The sequence below is a fragment of the Cupressus sempervirens genome, chromosome 9 (genome assembly GCF_028749045.1).
Source record: "Cupressus sempervirens isolate cs-2001-9-10 chromosome 9, ASM2874904v1, whole genome shotgun sequence".
Lineage (NCBI taxonomy): Eukaryota > Viridiplantae > Streptophyta > Pinopsida > Cupressales > Cupressaceae > Cupressus > Cupressus sempervirens.
Window position 1 is genome coordinate 673,024,138 of NC_143126.1, and position 10,981 is coordinate 673,035,118.

The following is a 10,981-nucleotide window of genomic DNA, read 5'->3' on the forward strand; positions in this document are numbered from 1 at the left end:
TCTCCTTTCTACAATGGATGCTTCATAAAGTTCAATTTTAGATTCACTATGCACTTATTCTTTGACTCTTTTCATCTTAATTATACTAACCAAATTGTCAAAATGTACATGAAATAACCTTTTGTGTCATAGCCACACATCATTAAATTGTACAACAAGACAAGTACCATAATTAATGTCAAGATAAAATAGATTATCTCTAGTCTGATCTCCATTTGCAATTAGTTTTCCATCAATGTCATAGATCTTAGTCTTCTTGTTATCACATTTGAATTTGCATCCTAACTATTCAATTATGACACACTCAATGGATTATAGTTAAGTCCTTCCACATAGTAAGCATTGTCACACATGATCTTATATGTCAATCTTATCAATCCTTTTCCTTTTATTAGACAGGGTGCATCATTACCAAATCTAACATTATTTCCATTGTAATACTCAACGGTAATGCACTTAATTTTGTCTCCAATCATGTGATGTGAACATCCACTATCAATGATCCATATGTCACTTTTGTTCACATAAGATATCATTATAGCTATCTCATCTTCATTAGAATCATCTTTCATAGCAACATAGACAACTTCATCATCATGATCATCATATTCATCATTGGATTCTCCTTTAGCAATGTAACAAGCCTTCTTTCCCTTGCCCTTATAGCCTTTGTTAATGTCATCTTTTCTACCCTTATATTTGTCTTCATTCTTGCTATTTGACTTTTCAGGACATCTTGCTACAATATGACCAACCTCATTACAATTAAAACATATGATGGGTAACTTAACTTTATATTTTCCTTTGCCTATGCGAAATTTCCTAACCACCAATGCTTCTAGTTATTCTAGCTCTTCATCATCTATATCATTGTAACCAACAACATATTTGACCTTTTTCATTTTTCCATCTTTTGGTTCTTTTAGTGTTAGCTTAGCTTTGAAAGTAGATTCAACATTCTAAGATTTAAAATTATCAAAATTTGAAAGTTCAAAAGCAGTGAGCCTAACAACATTTCCTTCACCAAAAGCACACCTTAATTCTTGTATAGTAGAGACTCTAATAGCATAGATAGGAAGTAAGGAACTTCTCAATACTTTTCTGATCATAGTCTCATCTTCAATCTTTCTATCAAATCCTCGAATTGCATTAACAATATCTTTGATCCTTGCACAATACTGGACTATAGTCTCACCACCTTGCACTCTCATTTCGTCAAATTTTTCTCTAAGACTTTCAACTTTGGCTCTCAAAATATTCTTGTCTCCTCCATAGATATTCTATAGGGAATCCTACATCTTCTTAGTAGAATCACATCCTTTGATGCCACCAAACTCTAAATAGTTGAGGGTAGATGCAATCTCCAATATTGCCTAATTGTTTTCCTTCTTCTATTTCAATTGTTCAGCAGTTGGGACTTTAGTTGGATCAACATGTTCAGTGGTGATAGTAGACTACACATAATCTCCAAGTCCTCCTAGATGTAGCTTCATCAAACTTTTCCATGAAGGAAAGTTTTCCTTATTTAACTTGGGCACCTCCTTTCTATACATCTTGATCTTTAGCTTTAAGTACCTTCAAAAATTTTCCTTACAAAATCACTTGGTGCTTTAATACTAATTGTTGGAATGCATAAAATAATTGGGGGGGAGGGGGTGAATCAATTATCCAAGGTCCAAATGTATGAATAAAGAATTTTAGTACTTCAACTTATACTTATGCATGCATTGATCATTCAATATCTTAAACTTTTTCATATTGTTGTCCTAGGTCAAAATAACTTTGAAGAAATTAAGCATAAAATTTTGACACAAGGATTTATGTGGAAACCCAATTTAGGAAAAGCCACTAGTAACATGCTACCAATTTTCACTCTTTAGAAGTGAGCCCTATGAGGAGCCAACATTGTTAACGGTTACAATGCACATTATAAAATGTGACCTTGATTAAAAGATTTCAATCACCCTATTAGGAGTGAGCCTTATTAGAGGAATTCAGAAAATTCCATTAAAATGTCACCTTGTTAAAGGTTTTACTTATGACTATTAAATCAACCTCAATCCAAAGGATTTATCCAGACTGATACAGTTGCTATAAAGTAACAACTAGACTTGATCTGATATTAAAACAAATCACTTATAGATTAGAGATCTCAAATTCAGTCCTCCATTCTACTTGGCATTCATCCTCTTCATATCTAATAGCTTGTTCATTCTTCAAGCCTTCATATCCTTAAGCCAACTACAGACTCTTCCATTCAGCCACCATATGAAGCAACACCCTAGACTTCTTGTCTTTCTTAGATTCACACTCTTGTCTACTTTTTGCTTCTGATTTTTTAGAACTTTTTCTACTCAACAATTTTTTTTTTTGAAAAGAATCACAATTTTTTGACTACAAACTATGTAGATCATGAAGATCAAATGCTATTATTTTGGAAAAATCCATGATGTTTTCAATTTTTTAAAAATTGGTCAACTATATAGTTTGTAGGGAGGATAGCCATGTTTGAATATAAGAGGGCTCAATAGCCCCAGGAAATAGTATGTTGTAAAAAGAAATATTTTGGAGGATAAGGTGGACATTATCTTTATATAGGAAGTTAAAATGTCTTGGAGATATTTTGAGTAGACTTTAGCCTACATCTAGCCTGGTGATAGCTTTTCTTATAGTGAGGTGTATTAGGAGGCATTGCTACAATATGGTATTCAAACAAGAGCTCAAGTAAGATGATTACTTCTAATCCACATTTCCTGATTTGTGAGTTTGTGGAAAACGACCTCACCTAGAATTTAATTAACTTTTATGCTCCTAATAGTTGGGTTGGAAGGCTTCAAGTGTGGTAAAATTCTTCTCTTTTCATTGGTGGAAGTAATTCTAAAAATTGGATGTGCACAAGGGACTTCAATATGCCCTTGTATCCTTCAGAAAAACAAGGGGGTCTCAAGGATTACTCTGATAGTAAGCAATGATAAACTTTGTATCCTTCAAATTCATCACCACACTTAATTTGTAGTAAGCTTCCTACAAAAAACTATCCTAAATTAGAAGCATACCTATATTTATGCTTCGTTTATATTCTTATGTAGGATAGAAGTGTTTCTTCTTTGATATTGGACTATGATTTTTCTTAAAGAAAAAAACCATTCTTATAGGACATTGTCCATAAAAGTGGGGGAGGGGGATATCTACTGAATTTGATGAAAGATCAACCCCACACCTCCCAAGAATCATCTACATGCAAACATCTATCACAAAAAGAGAGGAGCAAACACTATGGAGGTGAGAATTCCTAGATCCATAGATGAGACTTTCTTGATTAACCAAAAAAGAGATTTCTATTATCAAAAGTTAATGAATGTATTACAAAGAGACCAATCTTCATAAAAGGAGATCAAAATTGTAACATGTAAAACCTAGGCTGTGTGATAATAATTAATAAAATAATTAATTATTATATGTCGAAGGTTTATCTTAAGTAAACTAGAGATAATACATGACTTAATAATTAAATCACTATGATTTAATTAATAAGAAAATTCTTTATTACTCTAGCATGCCCCTTAAGATAAACATAAGGAGTAGCTAAAAACTTAGAAACTACTATTGAAAGTAAATTTGGGTCCCTGCAACAAGGCCTAATGAGGTACCCAAGTACAACCAAATATCTGAAAAGAGGAGAAAATAGAGAAAACCACATGGGAAAAATCATACTATGAAAAGAGATGAAAATAATGCGAAAAATAACTAGTGAAGGACAAAAGATGATCATGAAGAACATCATTGAAGCATGAAGCTGCAAACACTACCAAACTATTGATTTAATGAACATCCACTATATAGAACATGACTAGGTAGAGAATACTAAGTCTGATGAGCTAATCAATCGAAGATGGAAGGTATCTACATGGCCTCAAAAAATAGGAATGAAAGAATATCTATATGGTAAGTGATCCATTTTACAGAGATGCATAGGTATCCAATCACTACTATCACTTAGTACATATGATCAAATAATGAATACATAGCTCACTCCATTGAACCAAGAATACAATAGAACCAACATAACCCCCTCTAATAATGAGAGGTAAGATATGAACACTGAAATTGAATGCAATATCTCTTGCAAATAGAAGAACTAGGAACATTGAGAGTGCAAAAGAAGTACAAACACCTATAACGACACATGTCATCAACACATCATGTGGTTAATATTGTGGAAGAAACACTTGACAAAGGAAGATGGCGAATATGCCACCATGAAACCCCCCAAGGCACTTTCTAATGTAGTATGAGTACAAAAGAGCACAAAGATATGCAAGATCTTGAAATGCAATAGAGTGACATATTATCTTAGTGCATTTGCAAAAACTACATACAAATGATGTCTAAATAGACTAGAAGAGACATAAGGGTGGTACAATAGATTCAAAACCTACGACGAATCATCTGAAGCAACAAAATTGATCCCCAAACTTGAAACAACAAAGATATCCACTATAATAAAAAAAATGGAAAAGGCTAAATAGAATCTACTTGGAGAAAAATATGGAAAATCAACCATCATCAATAGAAAGCTCTCTCAAAGACCTTTCCAATGATATAAAGAATTCCCAAATTGGAGATCAGTTACTCAAGATATGTCTCCCAGAGTGAAAAATAAAAATCCTAACTTTGATAGAAAAAAATCCATAAAAAAGTGTTGAAACTGAAAATAACCTATACCGCTAGAACGTGCTTGGAACCAGCTTTCCAGTGATATCTTGTTTGAGAAAAATGAAGTCCAATGAGCAAGTTATGGCCAAAATACAATATGTATGTCATAAAAACACTAGAAGGGCAAAATAAAAAAATTACTACCTCGGGATCCATGCCAAAATGCCTCTGAAAGCATGTGCACTAGTACCATAAATTAGCTCAAGAACCATGCTAATTTTGTACTAAACTATCTCAATTTGTGTGCTAGAAATTTTCAATTTGCATACCAAAAATCTTGATTTACATGCCAAACATTTTGATTTGTGTCCCAAAAAATCTCAATTTTCATGCCAAAAATCTTGTTTTGTGTGCCACAAAATCTCAATTTATGTGCCAAAATTTTTAAATTTTTCTGTCGAACTTTTTTTATTTCTATGCTAAAATTTTTCAATTTCCATGCTGAAAATCATAAAATCATCACCTCAACAAACCTATCCAATCTTGGAGCAATATATTTTTGCTTTAGATTCAAACTATGTCCAAATTGGATATATTTTATATGAAACTAGAAGTTTTTGGGTACTCTAAGCTCAATAGTGATGTCCATTTGGGATCAAAGTGCACCAAAAATAAGTGACCCCCTAGATCCAATACAAAAATCCTCCAAAAAATGAAACCCTTTGAAAAAAAAGCACAGATCTGAAAGTCAAGCCAAAACCTCTCATTAATAAAATATAGGCATGAAGATATGGAGCTTTGATACCATGTTGAAGTTGATGAAAGATCAACTCCATAGCTCCCAAGAATCATTTGGATGTAAACACCTATGACAAAAAGAGAGGAGCAAAAGCTATGGAGGCTAAAATTCTCAGATCCATATATGAGACATTCCTTATCAACAAAAAGAGAGATGTCTATTATCAAAAGTGAATGAATGTATTACAACTAGATCATCATTATAAAAGGAGATCAAAACCCTAACAGGTAAAACCTAGGTTGCATGATAATGATTAATTATTATATGCCCAAAGTTTAGCTTAAGTAAACTAGAGATAATAAGTGACTTAATAATTAAATCAATATGATTTAATTAATAATAAAATAGTTTATTACTCTAACAATATCGAGTCTCTCTCTCTTTTATTTATATGGGGAGATAATTGATTGTATATACATAATGTATGGGGTTCTTGGGGTGTGATTGATTCATTCATCCAAGAATTTTGTTTCTTTCCTCTATTTTTGAGATTCATTATCTCCCATATAATTTTCTACTTTTATCCATTTGTGAGAGATTAGATTTTCTTGCACAATTTTTTTCTATGTGGATGCATAAAATGACACAATTTTTGGTACCCATGTTGCATCTTGCATTCATATTCCATAATAATCTTCTCCCTATGTTGTACTTAAGGGGGGCTATTGGAGTAACTTAATATTTACCCACAAACTTGACTTAGGCTAATTATTAGGAGGGGATGTACAAAATTTAAAAATATTTAATTATAATTTAATTTAATTAATATTTGCATCAAGTAATTGGAAAGTACTTGTACCTAATCATGCATCTCATTAGTATTTTTTTTTTATGGTTGTTTCTATATAAGAAGAACTATTGTAGATTGATAATCATTTAAAATACACATATATATTTGGTAAAATGTTATTCTCTTATAAAAGTTTAAAGTTGTCTATGGATATTGGACTTGCATATGTAATATTGATTAAAATAAAAGAAAAAGAAAATACCTGACTCAAAAACTATATAGTTCAATCTTCATAACAATATCGCAAGAAAACACTTATTTTTTTATAGAACCAGCATGAAGAAAACTCTTATAGGCTAGTGGTACAAATATGACTCTAGAAGCACATTAACTTTAGAAGTTCATCAAAACATAGTAAACTAAACTATTAAGCCACACAGGGCTATAGTTATTAAACATAAACAAGATATTAAAAGTATCGAAGCCCCACATACTATCCAAGCAATAAAGAACCACCATAGGGAAAACTAGCTCCTACCAAGGCTCTTGGACAACAAAATGTCTTCTCATTCTACATTAAGGAACTGAAAAAGATCCTAGGACTATTTCTCCTATGTAGCATCCACACTGGGAATCTTTCCCTACAGAAGGCACAAGGTGGTAGCACTGGCATGCATGATTTTTGGGGTAAACTTGTTGATATCTCTAAACCTTTTGTTAAGGGCTGCAATCTCATCTTTCAATTGCTCATTTGCTTTCTTGAGCTAGTTCACCTAAGATCTTAGAGGTCAAAGCACACCACTAGAATGATTGTGTGGAGGTGGGAATTGGGGGTGAGAATTAGAGGGAAAGTGGGAGATAGGGGCAGATGGTGGGTTGGTGAGCAAATGATCATTCTTAGGGGCTTTAGTGTCCTTGGAAAAAGAATCTCTATGAGATTTTGAGGTTCTTTGATAGTAGTATCCTTAGAGAACTCCTCAATGTCTAGATTCCTAATGGCTTGCTTCCCTTTTTCATTAGCAATACTGGACAAGCATTGGGTATGGTGAACATTCTCATCATCACCATCAACAATGTTGAGGGTGGTTTTTTTGGTTCTCTTTCCCAAACTTTGAGTGAGGTTTTCAAGTTCCTCCTTTTTCCTTTTGACACTAGGGTTTCCATATATTCCATCAAGGAGACTAGGTTGGAATGCATAGTTTGACTAGATGTCAAGGGAGTAGTATTAGGATGATTAGCTATGAGAAGCAAATTAGGGTGGGGGTAGGGAGGGGAGGAGGGGGGAAAGAGCATGGTGAAACTGGAACAAACTAAAAATTAAGCCTTCATGGAGAATAATCATCTTTTTCCCTAGGTTAAAGGCCTCTAACTACTCCAAAAATATTCTTTTTATCATTTGGCAGCTTTCACATACTTCTGTTACAAACCTAAACAAAAACAAAAACACACTCATCTCTTCACCTCATATAACTTTATAGAAATTCTTTTATCTTAGAAATAAATTATTATCTCTATTAATCTATAGGTTAATTTCAAGCTCTATGAACCAATCTCTTCACCTCATATAACTTTATAGATTTTCTTTTATCTTAGAACAAATTATCATCTCTATTAATTCATGGTTTTTTATCAAGATCTATGAACCATGAACAGTGTAATGCAATTCTTTTATCTTTTCCTTTGCATTAGATATGGATAAATTTAAAAGGATTCAAAGTGTTGGATAGATGGGCTTTAAGTATACATTGGCTAAATAGTAATATTTTTTATATTGTAGTAATTATTAATGTACAATAGACAAATTGTTGTCTCCATGCTAGAAAACCTTTTAACACTTTGTTCATTACCCTTCTGTGTTATGCTGAGAAGTTGTGGAGGTTAGAAGCCAAAAAAAACTGACTAGAGCCTTCTAATCTCCAACACCACAACTAGACTTAACTTTTTGATTTGGCTCTCACACATATATTTGGGATAGGTGTAACATATTATGTTTCCTAAATTGATTAACAATTCCTTTCACAAGTCAGGATTGCTTTGCTGAGAAGAGCAGATCTAACACAATATTAATATATACTATCTGGTGATATATCTATTTAATTTTAATTCCAGTATTAAATAGCTTATTATGAACTCAGGTGACGGGTAATTTGTTTATCTAGAGATGTCCCCAAGAAGTGCAACAAGACACACAAGATCCCATATTCCATTTTCAGTACCTCGTTTTAAATGTATTCACATGTTGTTTCATTAGTTTACGCATTGAACTATTTTCCTTTGGAAGGCTCCATTGTTTTTAAAATCCTTTAAATGACCGTATGTTTTATATAATAATAAAATATTTATTTATTAAGTTTTATCAAGTTACATAAAGTCAATGCTACATGTCTTCGTTGTATATGCATGTATTTCCACATGTGATGCATTTTAGAGATTTATAAACGTTTTGGGTTTCGAAGTTAGCCAAGAAGTAAAAGACAAAGAATGCATTTTATATTTAGGGAAACCAATATAGTTTGCATCTAGCATCTATATTGTGTTGTATCTTATTAATTTACAATTGCTAAGTTAAATATTATAATAATTAAACTATCAGTACTATCTGAGAAATGTGAATCCCACCGGCCGAGTGAACAGCTAAAGCGAATCACGATGGAAAAATACGGGAAACGAGTAAACACGATTGCTATGATTTGATTTGTGACCCCACGCGCCATGATTCACCTTCCATAAATTCCTCTCCATCTATCTCTGTTTAATCGCAGTTCTGGTTTCTGAATATTCTTCCATTACTAATCCCTTTGTGAAAGATCACTGAAAGGCTTACCATGAAATTCCCTTCCTCTTTGAAACTCTCCACCCTTTCCCCTCTTCAGATTTGCAGACCCTATCCTACCCACACCACCCATTTAGCTCCAGCCCCCAAGAATTATAGGTCACCAACATCAAAATTCAACAAGCATTCCATTCCTATATCCTGCGCTTTAGCCAGCCCACAACTAATCAAAAGCCCAATACAGAAGATCTTCAGTCAAGTTCAAACAGCCTTTCACAATAGCTTTTCTACAACCCTTATTGCCTCTAGTCCAAGAAAAACCACAAGCTCACCAATAGGTAGTCCTACCACTAAATGGGATTATTATTCAAGGAATCATATAGCTAGTCCTACCACTAAATGGGATTATGATTCAGGGATTCATGATGTTGATTGGATGAGAAGGCTAAGTAGATCTGACCCTTCTCCAAAGCAGTGTGTGGCGGCCAAATGGAGAGAATACCACGGTGCTAGCAACTGGAGTGGCCTGCTTGATCCTCTTGATGAAAACTTAAGAAGAGAAATTGTTAAATATGGAGAATTTGCTCAGGCCACTTATGATGGTTTTGTCTCTGATCCAAATTCCACATCTTATGCTGACTGTGTCAATAATGATCTAGACTCATTTTTTGATACGGTGGGGCTTAAAAAAACTGGCTACAAGGTCACCAAATATCTCTATGCAACCCCCACCGTCCAAGTGCCAGATTGGCTTGCAGAAATACTGCCAGCGCCATTGAAACCAACATCATCTAACTGGATGGGATTTGTTGCTGTGAGTGATGATGTGCAAGAAATCAAAAGATTGGGTAGAAGAGATATTGTCATTGCATGGAGAGGCACTATGACTTCTTCTGAATGGGCTGAGAATCTTAAGACAGATCTTAAAACCTTAGATCTCATGCCATCTCAAGATGATTCACACAGTTCTTCTTGTTTAAGTTACGGAGACCTTAACCCAAAGGCTGAGAATGGATTTCTTAGCCTATATACAAATTCTTCCAAGGCTGATGATGAGAGAAATGCAAGTAAAATAAACAGTAGCGCATCTGAGCAGGTAATGAAAGAGGTAAAAAGATTGGTGGAATTGTACAAGGGTGAAGAATTGAGTATTACTATTACTGGCCACAGTTTAGGAGCCTCCTTGGCACTCTTGAGTGCTTACCAAATTGGAGAAACACTATTAGCATCCAATAATTTAGGTGCTAAACACAATATACCAGTGGCAGTGTTTTCTTTTGGAGGGCCCAAAGTTGGAAACCTTGATTTTAAGGAGAGAATGGAGGAGATAGGTGTGAAAACTTTGAGAATAGTGAATACTCATGATGTTGTACCTAAACTTCCTGGCATCATTTTGAATGAATGGATGAACAGAAAGATTTTCAATGGAGTGGAGGGGGAGATATACAGTCATGTGGGTAACGAGTTTAGGATCAATCACTTGAGCTCTCCTTATCTTAAACAAAATGCTGGTCTATGTTGCAGTCACAATTTGGAGGCCCATTTGCATTTGGTTGATGGTTTTAGAAGTTCGGCGGTTCCATTTCGTTCTAATGCAAGAAGGGATTACTCTCTTGTTAATAAGACCTGTGATCTGCTGAGAGAAGAACTCATGGTACCTCCAAATTGGCTGATGTCGTCAGAGAAGTCCATTCCTTCTCTCAGTCCCAAGTCCAGCTATATGAACAGTCTCTGTGTTAATTAAAGTCTCATCCTCAATCAAAATACTTGTACAGAATGAAGGTTAGAGGGAACATGGAGGCATCGGTTTAAAAATCTGTTATACTGTAAGGATAAGCATAAAATTTCAAAATGAAAACTATGTGCATAATACTTGTATATAGTTATAACAATTGCTGGCACAATTTCAACCCTGTGTATTTGTTTATAGTGCACACTACCAAACAACCATTATTTCATCGTACTATTGTTGGACAGATCAATCTTCTAATACTTAAATATTTTTGTAGATATTTAGCGAAAT

At 33.9% G+C, this 10,981-nt stretch overlaps 1 protein-coding gene across 1 annotated transcript in view; it reads left to right on the forward strand.

Annotated features, from left to right (window-relative positions):
* LOC149540531 (phospholipase A1-Igamma1, chloroplastic-like) overlaps positions 1 to 10,702 on the forward strand; it is a 110,843-nt gene extending 100,141 nt beyond the window's left edge. Inside the window, exon 3 of the mRNA XM_089802704.1 lies at positions 9,375 to 10,702. Coding sequence (XP_089658830.1) covers positions 9,375 to 10,702 — 1,328 coding nt within the window. The remainder of the gene's footprint in view (positions 1 to 9,374) is intronic.
* The last annotated feature ends 279 nt before the right edge of the window (positions 10,703 to 10,981 follow it).